This window comes from Lonchura striata, chromosome Z (genome assembly GCF_046129695.1).
Source record: "Lonchura striata isolate bLonStr1 chromosome Z, bLonStr1.mat, whole genome shotgun sequence".
Lineage (NCBI taxonomy): Eukaryota > Metazoa > Chordata > Aves > Passeriformes > Estrildidae > Lonchura > Lonchura striata.
This window is the reverse complement of record NC_134642.1, coordinates 1260940-1282798: the sequence shown is the minus strand read 5'-3', so window position 1 is coordinate 1282798 and position 21859 is coordinate 1260940. Positions and strand designations below refer to the sequence as shown.

Genomic DNA, 21859 nt, shown 5'->3' with positions numbered 1-21859 from the left:
AGAACAAAGCACCCAAACAGAAGGAGAAAATAAAAATAGATGTAAAAATAAAGCCCAAAATAATCTAACTCAGCCATGGGGTGCTCCTCCTGCCTTCCCCATTCCCACAACAGAGCCACTCTTGGGTTGGCACACAGGACATCCCTGTCCCAGCAGGAGATGTGTGAACTCACAGGAGCCCTCCCTGTGCCACAGGAGCATTTCTTTATTCCCATCAGGCACAGGCAGGGCTGCAGGGCTGCCACAAAGGGAAGCCTCAGCTCTGGCTCTTCCCACATCTGTCAGATTTCTGTTCCCACTACACATTCCCTGGCTCAGGCCCGAGGAGCTTTGCCCCAGCACCAGGAAATCAGTTCCTGCCCAAGGGCTGCCTTTCCCTTGGGGGAGGACAGAAGTTATGGTCACACAGCAACTGATGCCACTTGCCTGGAGGCCACGGGGTCCCATCAGCTCAGCTTCAGCACTTGACCCATTTCAAGGCTCAGTTAGACCTACTCATGCCACCCAAGGTGAGGAAAACATTTATTATTAACTAGAAAAGCAGCAAAACAAATAACACATATTGAAGTTATAGCAGTATAACTGTACTTATTGCTTAGATGAGTAAGGATTCAGGAAAGAACATCTCCATCAATCCCTGAATTTTGAATCTCAGAAGTTGATTTGGGAGGTGGTGCCTTTACAAAAGCAGCATTTGTGTTCTGCAGGAAGGGCTCAGGGAAGGGGAACAACATACAGAAGACTGCTGGAGACAAGTCATGAGCTCACTCAAACCAGGGCCAAAGAGTAACTCAAATCCACCTCCACCAAACACTGCTCTGCCACTTTTCCCTCTCTCTAAGGGGTGACTTCATGCTTTGCTAGGTAGATGAATAAAATGAGGAAGTAAAAACTAAATTGAATAAACTTTACATTTTTCAAGCTTATTTTGTTGTAAAAGCGAAGATTTTGCCAACCATTCTGAGAGTTCCCAGTTCAGAACGCGCAGGAGCAAAGGTCTCTGCCTTTTCTGACAAAATAGTCAGTCCCAGCAGCTGAGTTCCTTCAAGCTGCAGGGGTCAGTGGTTGGGCAGGGACAGCTGAACTCACGTGCCAACTGCACTCATGGTAACCCACAGCACCACCCACAGCATGGGCCTGTCCCACAGCACTCCAAACCACACAGCCCCAGAATCACTTGGCTTGGAAAAGCCCTCAGGCCATCAGTTCCAGCCATTCCCAGCACTGCCCCATGTCCCCAAGTGCCACATCCACACAGCTTTTAAATCCCTGTGAGGATGGGGGCTCCATCACTGCGCTGGGTGACTGAGCCAGGGCTGGACAGCCCCTTCCATAAAGGAATTTTCCCCAATATCCAAATGCATCATAAGAGGCATTAGTGGCCATGCACACTCATGGATGCACCAGGGATTTGGTACCCTCCCCAAGGGGGATGTGATCTACAAACAGCAGAGAGATGTGAAGCAGCTCATGTCCCCTCACAGCTGCTCCACCTTCCATCCCACACTGGGGTGAAACTGGAGGCTGCCGCAAACTTTCCAACGAGTACTCTTAGTTCCTTTATTAAGGAAAAAAAAAAAAATCCTGTTTTGGGTCGTGGCATGGTGCTATCATCGTGCAGAGCTGCATCCAAACCACCTAAACCCACCCTCTTCACCCCAGATACCAAACCAGCATTTGCCACTGTCTCAGTTTCCCACCTCCCTGTGGCACCTCTGACCTTGCTGCTCCCTGCCAGGGCAGCAAGGCTGGCTTTCCTCCTCCCTGCCAGGGGCAGCGAGCCCTTATCAGGGCATTATCAAAGGCACTGCCAGAGCACAGCCTCCCAATTCCCAGCTGCAGTGGAGATAAGACCCACTTTGTATAAACAAAAATATTCTAGTAAGAGCAGAAGCTCGAGTGTGAGAGGAGCAGGACCTATCAGAGCATCAGCGAGATGGATTCAGCCACAGAAAGGCAAATATTTGCTTTCCCCTCCTCTCCCCAACCTCCCTGTGTTGCATTTGCAAATCGGGGTCACTTCCAGCAGCAGGATGTCCCCTGCACCAGGCTGGAAGAGCAGAGCAGAGCCACACGCCCAACAACCCCGCGGAGCTCAGCCCAGTGCTCGCCTCCCTCCGGATTTTCCTGGATGCTCTCAGTCACTGATTTCAATCACTGCACAGGGACTGGGGACAATGCAGGCAGGGACAGCACACAGGGAATGGCTCCCACTGCCAGAGGGCAGGCACAGATGGGAGATTGGGAATTAGGAATTGCTGGCCGGGAGGGTGGGCAGGCCCTGGCACAGGGTGCCCAGAGCAGCTCTGGCTATCCCTGGATCCGTGGGAGTGTCCCAGGCCAGGCTGGACAGGGCTTGGAATAACCTGGGACAGTGGAATGTGTCCCTGCCCATGGCAGGGGGTGGGACTGGATAAATTTTAAGATCCTTTGCACCCAAACCCTTCTGTGATTCTGGGATTTCCCCACAGAGGGTCTGCAGAAGCCCCATATTTCCATGCTCCTGGCATTTCCAGCTGTAGGATCGTGGATCTGAGCTCCAGACTGACGCATTTCAGAGAAGCCACCTCGTTCAGGACACAGCATGTCCCAGGCCTTTGCCAGGTCAGCAAGGACAGCGCTGATGGCCACAGCAGTGCAGGATCTGGGGACAGCCTGGCTGCCACCAGCACATCCACAAAGCCAGCTCCTGACTGCCAGCACTGATGTCCCAGGGAGGCGTCCCACGGGACTGGTTTCCACAAAAGCTCTTTTCACAGGAAAGCAGCTTAACCTGCTCAGAAGGCATTTTAGCCTGTTCAGAAAGGAGGTTTCCCCTCTGTCCATCTACCAACAAAGCCCTGTCAAAGGCCTGGGCTTTGTTTCAAAGGAAGCCAGCAAACCTCAGCATCCCCACAGCCTGTTTCCAGCTGGGAATTCTTTCTGGGAAAGCTGGGATTTCCCTGCTCCTCCAACACTTCTTTCAGGATTTGCATGCATAGGAGAAAGCCCACATCTCATTTTGCACTGACACAGGGGAAAATAAGCCACAAATCTCTCCTCATCACAAGACAGAAGAGGGTAGAGGCTGCTCCGGTAGTGAGACAGACTGCCACAGTTAATATCATTATCTCTCCTAACCTGTGTTTTATTGCTGCAGCAAATTTATCCCCAGTGTCTTACATTCCATCTGCAGGAATAAAATGCAAGAGACATCCCCAGGAACTGATTCAATCCCCCGAACTGAGGGGGTTCTGTGAGCATGTGGAAGGGATGCTGGACACAAGCAGAGGGCTCAGCAGCTGCTGACCCCAGGCAGGGCAGCTCAGGGGGCTCGCAGCATCCTCGCAGAGATGAAGGCTCAGCGGGGCTCCTGCCTGCTGGGAGGGACACGAGGGACACGGCTGCAGGACACCAGCCCAGCACCAGCAGGGTTTGGCTATTGGAAGGACACACAGCCCCTGCAGAGACCCATCGAGGCCTCAGGTGCCACCCCAGCCCCACAGACATTCACGGCCACTGCTGCATTTTCACACCCACACCCAGCACGGCACCACGGGTTTGTGGCACCAAGGACACGGCAGCCACCCCCTGGCTGCTGGTTTATGGCCAGAGCACAGAACCCACTCAGTGGCTTCAGGTTTCCCTGAGCTCTGCCTCAAATCACGGGTGGGAAAAGCCGTGTCTCCGTTTTTAACTGGCCTGCTTCCATCCAGCAGCTTAAACATCCTTAATGCATCTCATCCATCGAACACAAGCCCTGGGCATGGGCACTGCAGCTCCCAGGAGACTCCTCCGAGCATCAGTCATGGACAAGTGTGTTAACAGAGCAGCCAACTTTCAAATCAGACATAAATTATGTACAAGACCTGTAAGAGACAAGGGTCAGAGCTGTTTATGGGGTTAAAGCAGGTAAGGCAGATGCAGCCAGGGCCCATTCCATCTGCTGGGGTGTTTCAAAAGCTCTTCAGCTTTCAAAATATGAGCCCTGCTTCAGATCTGCACTGATTTTGCTCTGCCTTGACTTGAAAAATTACATTTGTTTTGTGTGAACGGGGGGAGAGAAGCCAAGTCCTTCCAAATTGGCCTTTTCTCTTCCCAGACAAATTAATTATATTGAAGTTTAGCCTCACGCCAGGACAGGTTTGTCCAGATCCCAGGAACATTTTAGCTGTTCCCAGCTTTCCATCTGCTTCCCAGGCAGGTGAGTGTGAGCAGGGAGGCAAGAGGGAGGCAATCCTGCTGCCCAGCCCGAGCCTGGCCATCACTCCAGAGCCCCCCAAACCTCACAGGAGCTCTGGGCATCCAGCACCCACCGCTGATGCTGCAGAAATTCCTCTGGAGTCACTCGTGGGACACAGGGGTGACACAGAGTCCAGAGCCCCCAGTGACCAGCTCAGACACCCAGAGGTGTGTGCCAAGGAAATTAATTTATCTAGACAAGCGTCAGGGCTACGTCTCTTCCAGCCATCTCTGTAACTGCACGTAAAAGCAGCATTTATCAACGGGGATGCATCTAAAAAATGTCAGTCTACTGGCTCTGAAGCTTGAAGGCAGAAGAAGAAAGATTTTAACCCAAGGAAGGTGCTAGCTTGCTCGCTGAAGGTACTTGAGGTTTATTTCTAAGCTTCAAGTTCTATTATAATGTGGCTCTTCAAAGAGCAGCTTTTGGGGAACAGCTCAGAAAACAAGAGTGGATTGTGTCCTGTGGAAGGAGAGCAGTGGAATCCTGGCTGCAGGCAAAAGCAGAGCAGTAAAAAACACCCACGCCTGAATGATCACACCAAAGTGAAAGCAGCAACAAAGGCTGAAGACTTGGACCCCCTTCCAGAAACCAGCAGCAGTTCCAGCACATCTCTAGGGTGGACTTTTTGCCCCAAAATGCTGCCCATGCAGCACAGCTCATCTTAGCCTTTTCAGGTGGGCTCTGGCGTCGCTCCATCACGTCGGACATTCGCTCCAGGATCTTGCAATGTCGTGTGTCTGCATCTCAGCAGCACCTTGCACATTGCTACAACGTGAATTTAGCTACAATATGGAATTAGACCCAAGTGTTGTTGCCATACTCCAGAAGGATTACAGAACTATTTTTAATAAGGGGTTTAATAAGCTTTAAGCAAAGTAAGTTGCTTTTGCTCGGCTCACATGGCTGCAAAGATAAAACCTTGCACAAAGCAACAGCCACAAGCCGCTTGACAGAACTTGCAGCACTAAAAATTATGGAGTTGCCTCTTAAAAGAATGTTCTCCTTTGTAGCCTTTGAAGTAAGAGTTTATATACTACAAACTTAGGTTTGGCTATCTCGCAGTTTTACAACATCACAGAGCTGCACCTCTGCAGTTTCTGTTTGGTTTTGGCCAGACACTTGTAGGATCAGGAATGAGCCACACTGAACGTTTGGAACACAAGAAAAAAACTTAAATCTTGCTTTGTGGACTAATATTCTTTATGCACTTAAGATGCACATCATTGGGCAGGCACCTTCCTGAGCTGGGACAGCCAAAATCCATTCCCACATCCCCAGCCACCGCTGGTCACCCACAGCTGGACCAGAGCCACACCTCGCTGGGCCACAGCTCCCAACACCCTCAGCCACATCCAGCATCCACCAGCCACATCCCAAAGGTGACGGGTACCCACAGCACAGCGATGGTCGTCTCCAGATAAACCAGTTAGCATCAGTATTACCTTTCTCTCAGAAAAAGTAAAAAGTAAACACTAAAAGAAAGCAAGCGCATCCTGAGCCTAGGAAAGGGTCAGCCCAATAAAATTTAAAATTATAAGTAACTATTCACTTTTTTCTACTCTGTGAGTGTTTCTCCCTCCCCCACCACTTAGCACAACCTCTATTGTCTGAAAAGCGTTTAACTGGAAGTGGGTCATGTCTCCTGGCATTACTAAATCTTCCCAAATTTCCCCCGATTAGTCAAATGCAATATCCTCTCTGACATCTGAATGATTGAGGTAGTGTGTAATGCCATTTTTCCCCTGAATGAGCCACATCAAAGAGGGTTATAAGCCTAGAGATGGCACGCCAGATAAAAGAGTCGCCAACAGATTGTGCCCAAAATATTACCGAGGGAAATTAAATCGTTTTGTTGGAAGGTTCCTCCTTTGGAAACATTCAGCCGTTAGAACTGAAAGTGGAGAGACAAGAAACTGCCTTCAGATTTGCTAGGAGGATGAAACCCCACTAGCTGTGAGCTGAGTGGGCCCACAGTCAAAACTCTTGTGCACATGGAAGATTTTCCATCAGCCACAACATCCAGCTTGCTCTTCACACAGGGACACCAAAAACCATCCTGCTGGGAGTTAACAACAGCCTAAATTTGGGTAATACCTCTCAAGTGACTGAAAATTACAGCAGAATCCTGTCAGAGTAGGGGAAGAAAAAAAAAAGGGCAAAAAAGCAGTAAAGCTGCTACCCCAGAAAGAGAAAGTAACAGCAAGAAATCACTCAGGCATGAGTTATATCCAAAAGGTTCAAAAATGCCACTCTTTGCAGCAGAAGGATGCCAGGGCCCTGGAAGGATCCTGGGATGAGGGCTGCTCCAGTGCTGATGTGGGGCTGAGCTCTCTCCTCACAGGAAAGGATCTGGAGCTCTTAAATTCGTGTTAGGCTGGTGATTAGGTGAGATCCGGGCAAAGTTTAGTCAATAACAGCAGGGTTTGTATTCTGCTGATTTACCTCACTTGACCCCCCGGTGCTGAGACTTTGCACCAGAGCAAAGGCTGGCAGGAGACAGCACAATTTTCAGCCCAATAATAAAAAAAAAAATTAAGATAATATTAAAAAAAGAGGAGGGAGAGGGAGAGGGAGAGGGAGAGGAGAAGGAGAGGGAGAGGGAGAGGGAGAGGGAGAGGGAGAGGGAGAGGGAGAGGGAGAGGGAGAGGGAGAGGGAGAGGGAGAGGGAGAGGGCCCACAGACCTTTTGGCATTGACAAACAGAATATTCTGCTTCTGAGAACTAGCTTTATATGCAAAGATAAAAAGTGTGTGGTGCAGAAATCCATATTAAAAAAGAAAAAGAAGAGGAGCCCCGGGGAGATTCCACTGGATATTTCCACTGGGGTGAGAGCACGGTTTCAAACACCTGGTGGTGGACTTTGAGATGCAAACCTGTATTTTGGGTAGAGCAGTGCTTAGGGAGGAAAAGCCTGCTTGCAGCTCGTTTTTGGGGACTGCCTGGAGCAGCCTCAGCCATCCCCAACACCGAGTGCTGAAAGGGAAATTCAGTCAGGCTACACTGCCCAGGATGGTTCAGGCCCACCCTGATGGTCAAGCAGGCAGCTCAGGTGGCTCCAAGCTGGTCAGCACTCCAGTGACCCTGGGCAGCAGGGGGACAGACCCCAGGGCTCCCCAAAACCCAGGGGTGCGAGCACAGCCACCCCTCACCGCGCCAGCGGCGGGGAGGGCAAAGTGCAGAGAGATGAAGATTCGCTCTGACAGGCTCGACTCTGAGTTTGTTTTGGCATGGCAAAAAGCACAGGAGGCTTCAAAGCAGCTCTGACGAGCAGGGGCCGGGCAGCAGCAGCTGCCCCCGGGTGAATTCCACAGCCCTCCGCGCCACCAGCTGCACCCAAAGCATCAGCCCTTCAACCCAGGGCTCCACAGAGCTCAGACCTGCACCTTGAGACACCTCGATTTTCCTCCTTGCTTGTTTTTAAATGAAGTGTTTTATTTAACAGTTCTGCCTCCATCCCCTGCGACGGGGCAGGCAAAGCACCACCGCTTCCCTCGTCTGCACGGGGAGGAACTCCTTGTCTCCTTGCTGGGGCAGAATCCGAACAAAAAACAAAGGCTTTGGGAAGCAGAAGGAAGGAGAAAACAAGCAGAAGGGAGGGGGAGTGACAGGTTTCACACCTGGTGCTTCCAGGGTTTACAGGAGCAAGATAAGGGCTGCTTGTCTCTCTGGCCAGGGCCGTGAAGGATGTGCTGCCAAGTTGGGGTCTGTCACCCTGGGACCTCTGCTCCCCGACAGAAACGGGGGAAAATCCCAGCCCGGGGAGCAGGGGAGGCCCTGCAGACACCCCTGAGGGCAGCTCTGCACCAGGTGAGATCTTCACAGCCCAGCAGACCTGCCTTCCCTGAGAGCCTTCCCGTGGTGTTACAGGTCTGGCTTCAGCTAGAACGTGCCTTGTTGGTACCACTGCTTGCAAGAGGACAGTGCACTTGTTTACAGTCTAACCCGGCAGAGAATTGCTTTCCTGTCTCACCTGGCCTTGGAAGAAATCAAAGACATGAGATACCAACCAAGCTCTGGATAGGCAGTGCTTTATCTTCAATTTCTTTCATTATTTTATTTCTTACCACTGAACACGGTGGTGAAAGAGGAATCAGATAAGCAACAAACAGTCACCCCACATGTGTGGGAAGAGCTGGCAAGAGTCACACCAGTATTCCCACATCCACCTTCTGCTCTGGAGCAGAGCCTTCTCCTTCAACCTGCCTGCAGAACAGGACGCGTGGTCCTAGCAGGAGTTGTGGGACCAGCCCAAGGCCACAGCAGTCCAGTGCTGCCATGTGAAGCCCACCTCCAGCTCTCCATGCCCACCCCACCAGGAGATGGAGTGTCCCTGAAGGAGCCCCACGCCATGCCCCGGCAGTCTCTGTGCAAAGAACAGCAATACCCACAGCACCCACCTTCCCAGAGCTCACAATAATTAAGCAGCATAAATCCACAAAGAGTTACTCAGCTTAATTAGATTTAAAATTACAACTTCTATCATCTCAGCATCTTGGCATCCACTGGCTGACTTGAGATATGCTTACACCAACCCTTCTTGCCTGGGGTGTAGCACCACGGACCAGCTCCTCAGCAGGCACAGGGATCAGATGTTTTTTATTTCTATTTTGTTTTAAAGCCCTTTTCAATGCTCACTTCCTAATACACATGTCAGCAGCTCCAGGTGCTTGCTCACGCCCAGCCTGCTCTGGCAGCTGTAGGTTTGCCTGTGCCACCTGAAACCATCCCTGTGGGGCTTCCAGAAAAAAACAGACATGCCCATGATTTTTAAAAAGCCACCTTTGAATACATCCAGGGTCTTTTTTCCCCTTTGAAGAGCAGTGACTCGCCAGGCCACATCCCTGAGGTGTAACATGCTATTGTGGCAGGCAGTGGCCGTGATTCACCCACAACACATCCTGCTCCCAGCAAGTGGTGTTTAGCACATCCTACCAGCACCTCACGTGCTGTGGCACTTCCAGGAGGGAGCCTGGGCAGTGACTCACAGGAAGGGTGAAGGTTTGCATTAGCTGGGCGTAAGGGCTCCACCAAGGGAAACTCATCCCTTCGTGGGCTGCCTGTGGTGCTTCAGGTGGGAGCTGGTTGTGGTCTGAAAGGGTTGGTCAACCCCAAGTGTGGAAAGGATGTTCTCAAGGAACAGCTGGAAGCACATGGTGAGCAGAGATTTGTGGATGAGAGCCGGGAAAAATATCCAAAACTCAGAATGGACATGGGTGTCCCAGAGGTGTAGGGTGCCCAGAGCAGCTGTGGCTGCCCCTGGATCCCTGGAAGTGTCCCAGGCCAGGGTGGATGGGGCTTGGAGCAACCTGGGATAGGGGAAGTTGTCCGTGGGGCTGGACCTGGATGATCCTTGAAGCGCCAACCCAACCCAACCCATTCTGGGATTCCACGACACAACACACATCTCCCACTAAAGATCCATGGAAGCACCTGGAGCAGCCAGAGAAGGCACAGCCACCCCAGTGGTGCCACCACAGTGCCTGTGTGGGGGCACGAGAGAGGGAAATGAGGGCTGTGCATTAAGGGGGACACGAAGAGGGTCGCTTCAGCCTGCCCTGCACCACACATGGCCAGGGAGGGCAGCCAGGGGGGTTACACAGCACTGCTGCTGATCCACTGGGACTGCCAGAGCAGGGCCTGAAGCACCGCTGGCTCCTGGGGACAGACACAGGGCAGCAAAAGTCAGTGCCACAGAAAACTGCTCAGGGAGGCGGAAATTAATAGTGAAATCTAAAAAGGAACAATCAGAGCGGGTTTGGATAAAAATGGCAAAGGATGGTGGCACAGCAGGTGGCACACGCTGCTGGAGGGGCTGCACCACCATCCCAGCTCCTACACCCTACCAGGGCTGGGAGTCACCACCTGCAATTAATCACTGCTCACAGTGAGTGTCACAGACCTGCTGCTCACAGCTCTTGTAGTCCCACAGCCCCTACTTGGACATGTTCAACTCGTCCCCGTGATTCCCAGGTCTAAGTCAGCTGGAGAAGACTTCAGACACGGAAAAACCAAGGGCAAAAGGAGAGCACGGCTGGAGAAATCTAAAACTACACATTTCCAGGCTGCAGACTCTCCCCTGTAGGGATTTTTTTCTCCAAACCCTCTGGATACCACAGGAAAGGCAAAGAGCAGAAATACCAAACCCTCAAAAATCTTCATTAGCACAACTGATGAGTTCACCATGGCCCAGACAGCACATTAAAGAGTGTTCACGGGAGGAAAGCCACATGAAGCCCATCACCCACCACGCCTGGTTCTTCCCAGCTCTGCCACCATCTCTGGACAGGTCTCTGCTCATACTTGAAGGTTCAGGTTAAGCCAAATCCCAACAAGACGTGTCTTAGAGCAGGCCAGAGGCTTACGAGGGCAACTGCTTTACAACCAGCTCGACACAGAAAGCTCCCAGGGAACTTTTCACAGTTTTGATAAGCAGCAAATTCTTCCTAAAGTGTTCTGCAAACATTTCAGGTGTCTGCCACAGCTTGAGGCTTCGCTGCAATAACAGCAGTCGTTTTCCTGACCTGGATTGCAGTTTGCTCTGATGTTCCTTTAACCAGCACCGAACGCCTCTGTGTGCAGGAAGGGTCAAAGATCAGGCAATAGCACCACACAAAAACACCCAGCTCAGAGTTTCACCTGCATTACCTGACATTTATTACACCCGTGGCTAGCTCAGGAAGTCCAAGGTGCACCTCCATGCTCAAGTGGGGCTACTCCTGTGAATTCCCTGAAGGACAGCCATCACAGTAAGGGTACGTTGCTCCTGTTTTGGACAGGGCTCCAAATTAATCGGTGTGTAAATTAAAAGTCCAGCACACCTAGAACTGCACTGCTTTACAGCAAACTGAGTAGTTTAAACATATATGTATAGAAATACTGTCACAAACAAACACAGCCTTCTTTCTCAGTCACCAGAAGAGATGCATGAGTTCACATTCAGGGTCATTATTCTCTCTGCCTGGTAATTGGCAGCAAGAAAGAACAACAAAGCAAAAATCCTCCCCTGTAAATACATTCCTCAACAGCAGCCAGGCTGCCTGTAACAAATAACCTCGGATAAACTCCTTCCTCGGGGCAGAAAAGGGCAGGAAGGACCCATCCCACCCAATCCCATAAGAACCAGCACAGCAGCATCTCAGACCCGCTGCTGTCCCCATCTTTCACCCTGGAGTTAGCTCAGCAAGTCACTGCTACTTGGGCTTGCATGCACTGCCATTGCCACGCCACAGTTTCACACCCTCGGAGCAGAATCAGGGCAGGAATTCTCAAAAATAGTTTTTTAAAAGAGGAAGATGATTAATCCCAGCCAGCAAGAGGGGATACAGCTGGGATCTAGCTAACTTACCCTGCTGGAACCATTCCTGGGGCTGTGCCCCAGCACCTGCACTCAGCTCCCTGTTCCTTGGCTCAGTGGCTCTTGCCTGACCCCAGCACAGGGGCTATTAAATGCGCAACTGAGATGAAAAATTGCACAAACAGAGAAGAAAATGTGGTTGTTTTTGCAGCACAAAGGCCCCGGAGCAGCCTGCCCTGTGGTGGGATGTGTACCCATGCAGTGCCAGGAGAGCGTGGGGTGAATGAACTCTGGGCGTACCCTGCCCATCGAGGCAGAGAAATTCCCCACCATGCCACAATCTCTCACCTCCCTTGGCTCCACACGAGGCCCAGACACGGTGGGCTGAAGGATATTTAAGGCCCAGGCTTGGCTCTGCCACCGCGGGGAAGCCGAGGGGGCCCCGGGCGGCTGCGGCGCTGGCCGTGCCCTTGGCACAGTCCCAAGCTGCAGAGAGCTGGCTGGAGCAATCAGAGTTTACATTTCAATGATTTTCTCCCTGCCACTGCAGCTCATAATGAGGCAGGAGCAGGAGGAGCCCGGGGATGCCAATGGACCCAGCTCCTTCAGCGAGATGGCCCCATCCTTAAATAAAACCCCCAGCGTGGCCTCCAAGCTGTCCCTGCCCTCTGTGCTGTGACCCAGACATATTCTCATCGTCTAAAATGAAGAAACAAATACAAAACCTTCTGCCATAACCTGCTTTTCCTCACAGGAGCCGCAATGGCAGCAGCAGGAGTTCAGGAGCTCTGCAGCATCCTGTGGGTGTCCTGGGACTGAATCCCAAACACTCCCTGTCCCCAGCACTTGTTCCCAGGAATTTGTTCTACACAATCCATAGAAAACCTTCTCTCTCCTTCCCAGCTGCTCCTCAGCCCCAAACCAGCCCACAGGCACACGCTAGGGATGAATCCTCCCCAAGCCTTTTAGGATAAATAATTTTCAGGAGGTTTTATGCCAGAAGGTTTGTGCCAATTCATTGACTCAATCAGTGTGTGATCACACTGGCAGCATTTATGCACTTTTGAGAAGTTTCTCCCCGGGGTCAGAAACCACCAATTCATTCCAGCTATTTCATTTAATACAACTTTAAGCGAAAACCAGAGTTTTCTATACCCAACACCAGCCATTAGAAGAGGATTTTTAAAATGCATCAAGTCTGTAAGAAAACACTTGGCAAACAGCAGCCACTTTGCACAATGAGAGGAAAAAAATAATATGAAAAATAAATACCCTGGTTTTTTATTTACCCAGAGCTTGCAGACCTTCTGAAGAGAATTATCTTGAGCTGCACAACAGCCCAGGAGCAGAAAGACACAGCTTATTCCCTAGCCTGGCAGAAGCACTATTTTTCATGAGGTTCAGAGGCTATACTTACAAGGACAATTAACATATTTTAAGAAGCACCTGTAAGAGAGCAGAACACCAGAAGCCAAAGCAATTACAGTTGGTTTTGTCATACGAAGAGCTTCACCTTACAACACAGCTGCACAAACAACTCTAATTTCTGGTTTAGCGCTGCAAATCAGCCCTGCTGGTGATGATGGCAGCTTCCGTGGGGTGTCCTGGTGCATCCCTCCTGCCACTGCCCAGCCCAGGGCACAGAGCACCCCGGTACCCCACGGCAGGGTCACGCTGGCACCTGCACAGGCTCATGGGCTCGAGACCTGTCTTCGCCTCCTGCTGCAGCTAAAGGGGATTTGCCAAACTCCCCTGCCCAGCAGCAATTTGCCTGGGAAGTGCTGGAGCTGGGAACATCAGGGACGTGGCAGGGCCAGCACAAGCAGCTTTAGAAAGATGTTTCTTGGGCAACGCACAGATTAGGAGAAGTTCTCCTAGTTCCCCATCTGGAACGGGTTTTTTGCAGGCTGGAATCCTCTATACCACTACCTGCCCTGCTCCTCTTGCACAGGCTGGTGCCAGAAGCTCCAGGACCAGGTCTGCATCCCCTGCCACAGAACTCCCTTTCTGCTGGGACAGGCACTAAACTCCTGTTTGATTCTGCCACAAAATAAAAGCCACAGCCAGATAACCCCAGAGTGACGAGGTAAAGCAGTGGGAGTGAGGAGACAGAATGGTCTCTCCATAATTATTTAGCAAAGTGGAGTCCGACACACTTGAAGGTTGAGGCAGTGTTGGAAATACTCTCATGCTCATAATTAGGCAGAGCTATTAATTATCCTGCTTGATGGGGGTATTAAACACCAGTCAGCCCTGATCTTGAAGGGGCACACGAGGCATCCCATGGAGAAGGCCTCCAGCAGAAGCTCAGAGCTGCTGGTGTTCCCAGGATGGGTTCCTCTCCTGCCTAAGTGCTCCCCAGGCCAATCCAACACACCAAATTCATCAGCATGGTGACAAATTTACACACCAAGAAAACTACTACATGTCCTTACAAGGTCCCAGAAAATTCTGCAAGCACCACATGGAAGTTAAGGGCCCTCCACGCAACACATTCCAGCTCCCATTGCAGTTCAGCAGGAAGGAGACCTGGGAATTCCCACCTGGATGCTCCAAAGTGGCTCCTCAGCAGTTTCTCTTGTCCTGACTCCAGCAGGAGGAGGAATGGCTCAGAGGAAGGTGCAGTTGTGGCTGTGCTAGCACAACAGCACCCCTGGGATCAATAGGCTCTCAGCAAAACTCTGTATTGACCCAGGATCACCTGCTCCCCCTCCTCTGCTCCCCCCACAAACAGCCTCACCTGCCAGCAGAGACCCAGGAGGCCTCACCCCTGTCCCTGGGCATCACCCCTGTCCCTGGGCATCACCCCTGTCCCTGAGCATCACCCCTGTCCCTGGGCATCACCTCTGCCTCTGAGCATCACCTCTGCCCCTGGGCATCACCCCTGTCCCTGGGCATCTCCTCTGCCCCTGAGCATCTCCTCTGCCCCTGAGCATCACCCCTGTCCCTGGGCATCACCCCTGTCCCTGGGCATCACCCCTGTCCCTGGGCATCTCCTCTGCCCCTGAGCATCTCCTCTGCCCCTGGGCATCACCTCTGCCCCTGGGCATCACCCCTGCCCCTGGGCATCACTCCTGCCTCTGAGCATCACCTCTGCCTCTGAGCATCACCTCTGTCCCTGGGCATCACCCCTGTCCCTGAGCATCACCCCCGTCCCTGAGCATCACCCCCGTCCCTGAGCATCACCTCTGCCCCTGAGCATCACCTCTGCACGGAGCTGAAGTGCAGGCGAGCACAAGACCTTCCTCAGCACCACAGACCAAGTGAAGGTGCACCTCCAGGTTAGGTTTGTTGTGGGTTTTAAGCCTTCTTTGATCTTTTCCTTGTACTCTCAAAGTCACAAGAAACATTTTTCCGGCTGCTTCAAAGGCCAGAGCTGGCACAGAGGCCCCATGCAGCAGACAGCCCAGCAGGACAGTCCTAAATTTCACCGTGACTCAGCTGCACAGATGACCCATGTGGGTTCCAGCCCCTGGCCCCACCACTAAAAAACCAGCTATGTCCCTAGCAACGTTCCTGCAAAACTGACAGGCAACAGGAGATGGGCCAATGCTGAAGCACCTGCTCTCACCAGCAAACTTTGTTGTTGTTAAAGATAAATTTAAAGTTAACAACACACACAGGCTGCCACCAAATCCCCACCACTTCCTCATCAGAAAGTCCCCATTCAGCAGCCAAATCCCAAGCAATGTCCCGGGAGGCAGCTTACACCTGTTCAACAGACCAACAGGAATATAAACCAAAAAGCAGCACAAAAAAGACAACGCAGGTTAACTACCTGCTCATCAAGTCAAAAATCAATCAACCAGGTTGATTTAATCAGCCCATCAACAGCGATAACACAGCACTGGGAGCCAGCCTCCCTCCTCCCCAGGGATGCTTGCCATCACATCAATGCACTCATCCTGAGAGCTGTTGTGGTCGGCAGGTCAGAGCTGTTTAGCCACAGTTTCACCTCTGCTCCTCTCCGGAATTTCCAAGGGGAAAAGGTGTTCCAAACTTTGCTTTTGAAGTGCTCCCGAGAAGGATGGAGGTCATCCTGCTCACCGACAGCCCAGCTCAGTCCAGCAGGGCTTCTGCAATCCCCGCAGGTTCAGAGATCGCTAGACCCACCATTCATCCTGCATCCCTTTGATAGCGGCAGCCAAAGTAAAAGATACGTGGCAACCACCGACATTACATAAAAAAGCTGTTGGCAAAATCTGTTACAGAAGCAGAAATCTGCAGCAAAGTGACAGAAAGTGACTCTGGTGCCAATCTGGCAGCACCTCCATGAGCTGACCACGGCCACAGGAAGAATCCAAACCACTAAAATTCTCATTATGACAACAGATGATGCTGACACTGTTACACAGCAAAGGCTTTTCTGAAGGCAAGCTCTCCTCTCAGGGCGCTACCGATGGCTTTGACAGCGCGCATTCCCGGAGCGCGGCTGCCCGCAGCGCTCCCGAGCAGCCCCGGGAGATGCAGAGCACGGCGAGAGGACTCTCGCCACATCAGAGAGCTCCGAGCCCGGCGGACCCCGCGCTGCCGGCGACGAGCTCTTCCATCGGGACAGGCAATCGGCAGGGATCTCTCTGGACACAAGCCTCACCCCAGGAAAATGAGCTGAAAGCCCCCAAGCTGTGTGGGAGGCATCCACAGCCTGGGCTGGGCAAGGGCTGGGGTTATTCGAGTATCCCACAGCCACAAAATAACAAAAAATTAAAAATTAACACCGAGTGGAAACAGTGTTTTTTCTAGTCCAGACCTCAGGCTCTGCTTAAATAAGAGCACCTGAGCCTTGGATTACCGCCGCGATCACTTTTTGAGAGCAAACCTTCCCTCTGGGAAGAGCGGGGCCCGTCGGGGCGCGGTGCCCAGCCAGGCCACCAGCCATGTCACCTGCCCTGGCTCCATGAGGAAGCGGGCGCGTCCCATCGCACCCCTGCCAAGGGATCTCATCCAGGAGTTGTGGAACAAAAAGGACTCTGGAAACCGGACACCGCGGAAGCGCTTCGGTGAGTTACGGCGCTTACTCTGCGATTCTGTGATTATAGGGACTGCATCCTCCTCCCCCTCCACCCCGTGGTGTAGGAATACAGGAGGGGAAGGATTATTCCAAGGGGATCTGGGGAGGCTGAGAGTGTTTTGGCCGCGCAGGTGACGGAGCGCACGGAGGGCGAGGCCACGGCCGCGACCCACGGGCGAAGTTCACCCTCCAGCGCGGAGAACCGGGCGGGTGAAACGCCGGGGGACCGGGAGGGGCCCGGGAGGGGCCCGGGAGGGGCTCGGGAGGGGCCCGGGACCCGCGGGGGGACGCCGGGGATGCCGCTCCGCATCCCGCGCACCTGCGGCCGCCGTCCCGGCGGGTGCGGGAAAGTTGCGGGGCCCCTCCAGGGCCGGGAAGCAGCCCCTCCCCAGGGCAGAAGGAGCACGGAGAGGCACCCGCAGAGCCCCCCGCGCCCCTCCCCGCTCACCTTGGTGTAGAGCTGCGCGGCGGACATGGCCGGGGCGGGCGGCGCTAGGCGCGGGGCATGGGGGCGGCGGGCGGCCGGACCGACCGCCGCACGGACACACGGACACTCCGACACAGCCGCGCTCCGACCTTTACACCCGCCGCGGCCGGCCGGGCGCGGGCAGGGGAAGCGAAGGGAGCGGCAGCGGCAGGAGGAGGAGGAGAAGGAGAAGAAGGAGGAGGAGGAGGAGGAGGAGGAGGAGGAGGAGGAGGAGGAGGAGGCGGCAGCAGCGCCGCTCCGCCTCCGCCGCGCCCCGCTCAGGTATGGGGAGGCTCGGCTCGGGTCCCTTCGGTTCCCTTTGGCTTGGCTTTTATTATTATTTATTTAAAAAAAAAAAAAAAAAAAAAAAAAAAAAAAAAAAGCTATTTTAAATAAATATATTTCTTTCTCCCGCCCGCTTTCCCCCGCGGTGCTCAGCATCCCGCCCATCTCCGGCGCCCCCCGGGCAGGATCCCCCCGGCAGCGTAGGTTGGTGCTGCGTTTGGGAGTTTTTTGCCTTTTATCCATCTTCCTTTCTCACAGAAGAGGAGTAATTAAGTCCCAGGCAGGGGCCCCTTGGTGGTTTTCGGGTCTTCCCTCCCCCACCGGGACCCCCCACACTTTGAGGAGGGACGACATCGCTGGGGTGTCCTTTGCCAGGACACATCTGTTCCCGAGTCAGGAGCACTGCTCTCGTGAGCCCACTAGAAACCAACCCGAGAAATGTGCCAGGGATAGGTTTTTCTCTGTCTTCTGCCTGCCGGTGGGTTTGGGGTCCCACCAGCACCACTGCTGCTGGCTCTTGCTTGTGTGCCTCTCCTACACCGACGACAGGAATTCCAACTTCCACAGCAACAGCCAAAAATTGATCCCATCCCGTCAATCTGTGGCCATGCCGCTTCCTTCCATCCCACGGGAGCGCCCTGTTCTGCAATTCATGCTTATACGGCACTTTCAGAGCCTGAGAAGGAGAATGAAATGCAAAGTGTTCCTAATTAACCACTGCTGCTATTCTTTATCATTCAAAGTATTTTGCATATTAACTGAGCAGGCAGAAACCACACTCAGCGGATCCTGCTGCCTGTCACAGTTGTTTACTCCGTCACCGGGATCCCTCCTCCCGTGGTTTCGGGCTGTGCCACTCACAGCCTTTCCTCAGAGTGATCGCTGGTGGCATCTCACACTCTGCTCCTTGTCCCCTGCAGGATAAACTCTTCCCCTTCGTCACATTTTCTCTCTTCCACCCCAAAGCCTGGCAGGCAGCAGTGCTGATTTAGTGGAAGGACATTGCCAGCATTGCAGATACCTCTCTTTTCCAGCTCTGATATCCTCAATGAATCAAAAAAAAAAGTATTGCAGGTGGCTCTGGGGGGAGTCGGGGAAGGAGGAAGGGAGGGGAGAAAAAAATTTGCACCATGTCTAGAAATTGCCCTGGGAAAATTTGACAGCATAATCTCTGCAAAGCCTCCAAGAGAGCTTAGTCAGGCAAACAAAACTTGCTCCTCTCATTTCATTAAATCAGCTGCAGAAACAAAACGTGGAGCACTGGTGGAATTAGAAGCATCTCTTTCAGTGAAGCTGGGGTAGCAGTGGTAGCCCAGAGGCAAAGCACAGCCATTCCCGTGAAATACCAGCTGGTGTCACATGTGATTCTCCACTAATCTAAAACTTTAATTAAACTCAGAAACTAAAAACCCCAAAATTCACACAGAATCCCTGAAGTACATCCTAACTTGCTGAGCTGCTGGAAATTGTCTCCTCCAGGAGATGGAATCTTCTTTCCATTTGGGAATCAAAACTTATGTTGATCAAATTTAACAGGCATGGGCTCTTAAATAGCGGTTTTTGGTACTCCCTCTTGCATTCACATGGAAGGCACCTTGAGGTAAAAATTAACTAAATACCAGGGGGTTTTCCCCTTTAAGCACAGCCAGTGGATTCTTTACAAGCACAGGATGGGCTGGAGTTCATTTTAAGGTCCTGGCCTTGTCCCTGTATTGTACTGACACATGGAGACCCCAGGAACAGATGGATGGATGGACAGGTGCTGGCACAGGCCAGTGAGGAGCATAAGTTCTGACAGCTCTAAATGTCATCAGAACAGAGCTGGCTGCTGCTAAGTACAACTCCAGGTCCCGAATTTTTGCATGCAAAGTGTCCCAAAGACCTCAAATCTGGATTTCACTTCTCCTGTGCCACACAGGAGTCACCACGTGCAACATGTGGGCACAATCTGGAGCCTGACAGAGTCACAGTACCCCGGTGCAGTGCACAGTGAACACTGGCTGTTTCTGCAGCAAGAGTTCCTACCTGGCTTAAAGTAATGATAAATTATTCCAGGTGATAAAGCAATGAATAATTAACATCTTGCAAATAGAACTGATTCTGTCCAGAGCCCTGCAGCCCAGCCCCACCCAGGGAGCAGAAACCAAGCCAGCACCATGCCATAGGGCATGGGGAACTACTCCAGAGCTCATCGTCTTGCCAAAAATATGTCATGGAAAGCCCAGGGGTCAGTATAAAACCCCTTGTAAGCACATAGGTGCACGTAGAAAAGTCTTAAAGCCTTGGGAGATGCTGAGGATTCAAACCCTGGAGTGAGCCTGGGATGATGTGATCAGGGACTGGCATTCCCAGCCCTGCCACAGGCAAGTCACCCACACACTGCACACCTCTGCTCTTCCTCTGTCACCATGACAAATTTAATTAAAAAAATACTGGGGAGAATATTTTGCAGAGCTCTAGTACATGTGTAAGGGAAGAGGCCGTGACTGCCAGGTTTCCAAATGCTGTGGTTCTGTCTCTGCGTGGCTCAGAGCCCTGGTGCAGGGCAAGCTCAAGGCTTGGCCAGGCTGCTTCCCTCACCAGTGGTGTCCCTGCACTCGGGGTTTAATAGCTGGTTTCCCTGCAGGATTGCTCACTGGGGCAGGAGATGCCACAGGATTTCAGGAGCAGCAGCTAACACTCCGGAGGTTCCTGGCACCTGCAATCCACAATTCCAGCTGTGTTTGGCCTGGTGACCTGTAAGTCAGAGGTGTAACGTGAGTGCTGGCCCGAGGCAGGCAAAGGCACGACCAAGCTTTGCAGCACGTTCTGCTTGCTGCCCTATTTACCCAGTTTGCTGCAAGGAGACCCAAGGAGCTGGAAGGATATGGAAATCTGCAGGATTAAGGAAACCCTTCGGTCTTGAGGGAGAAAAATCATTCTTACTGCATCACTCATCTGTTGGGGGCAGCAAGAAGGTGCCTCTCGAGGAGGCTGTGACACAGCCAGCCTCACCAGTTCTTCTGGACCAACCTGAATCCTGTAAAGCATTTGGCAGCAAAGCGTTCAGCCCCAGCAACATGCTCACCCACCAACAGCTTTGTCTCAGAAGAGTTGAGTTGCCCGTTATCCCATGGGAATTCACTCCTGCTGAAGGCAAACTTCTTCCAGTCTGATCTTTTAATCTTGTGAAGACCTCATGTTCATTGCAGAGGAAATTTGCCTCCAGGAGCAGGAGCTCAGACACTCTATAAATGTTTGATAGCTCTGACCACCTCTTATGAGTTATTATTTTATTAAAAAAGGAGATTTATTATGGTTCTGGATGACTTGAATTCACAAAGCTCACCAATGTGGTATTTTTTTTATCTCTTTATATCAGGTGTACCCAACAAATGTCACAGCCTTTAATAACATGCTTTAATTAATCCTGGAATTCTGGATGTGCTATTATCTTCATTTTTCAAAGGGAGGTCACAATTGTAAAAGAAAATATACATTGCTTGCACAGGCTACTCCAGGAGTCTGCAGCAGACCAGGAAATTAATCTCTTAATCATCCTGCCAATTTGACTCAGTGGTGGGAGCATGGACCTATGACTACCTCAGCTCTCTGCACTGATGAAACTATTTCCTTCATCTGGGATGGATTTACCCATCTGCAGAACAGGAGCAGCTCTGTGCAGTTTGGAGATGGCTGCTGAAAAGCACCGTGCAAGGGCTTGACATCCTGGCTACCAGCCTACCTCTCCCAGCCTGAAGCTTCACCTTCCTGGAAACTTCCTTCCTCAGTACCTGTAGGACAAACCCTGTTTGGATCCAAGGAAAACAAGGAAGAAGCCATGAGAGGCCCTGCTCTGGCCTGTCTGGCTCCCTGCTGGGATGGAAACAGTTCCAGTAGACTTGTCTCTCCCTTGTGACTCAGGAAGTTTTGTAAGTAATGATAAAATCCCACCACACTCCTTTAGCCCTCAGCAGAGCCAGGTTCCTCCACCATGTACACCCAGAATCAGCTGGGTTGCTGAAAGACCACTGGTCGTTTCCGATTAACACATCTCCACCTGGCCTTTTTCTCCACAGGGGACAAAAAAGCCTTTGTCAACTTGGTGTCTGCTTTAAACCAAGAGGACACAACTTTGCAGAGTGTTTATTCCTGGTTTCTTCCAAGATATCTGGGATTTGGAGCTCCTGAGCTCTGATCCCAGGGATTTACCAGCTCCCCTGCGCATCCATTCATGTTCTCACATAACAAAAACACAAACTGGTTTGCTAACAGGGAGCCAATATGCTGAAAAGGAGGGTGGAAGGACAAAAATTGCAGAGCAAGTGGCTAGTGAAAGATGGAAGTTTTGGAAGAAAAGGGTGAAAAATCAGGAGCTGGAGGAAAGATGGCAGAAGCTGAAAAGCTGAAGGAGAGAGAAACAACTGCAGATAAGCAGCAGCAAAGACTCATTTAGAAAAATGAGAAAAAAGAACATAAAACATTTCCAAATGCCACAAAGTCTGTGACCAAGAAAGGACGAGAGGTTTCACATGGGTTCTTCACTTCCCTCCTCTGAACAGACCAGAGGAAAAACCAATGAAACACACAGCTAGGAGC

General features: G+C 51.9%; 1 protein-coding gene across 3 annotated transcripts in view; it reads right to left on the bottom strand.

The window, feature by feature from the left end:
- Positions 1-17127, bottom strand: part of MYO5B (myosin VB) — a 142731-nt gene extending 125604 nt beyond the window's left edge. For all 3 annotated transcript variants that reach the window (XM_031507267.2, XM_031507268.2, XM_031507269.2), the window contains exon 1: positions 16979-17127. In XM_031507267.2, coding sequence (XP_031363127.2) covers positions 16979-17005 — 27 coding nt within the window. In that variant the 5' untranslated portion in view covers positions 17006-17127. The remainder of the gene's footprint in view (positions 1-16978) is intronic.
- Positions 17128-21859: the final 4732 nt, after the last annotated feature.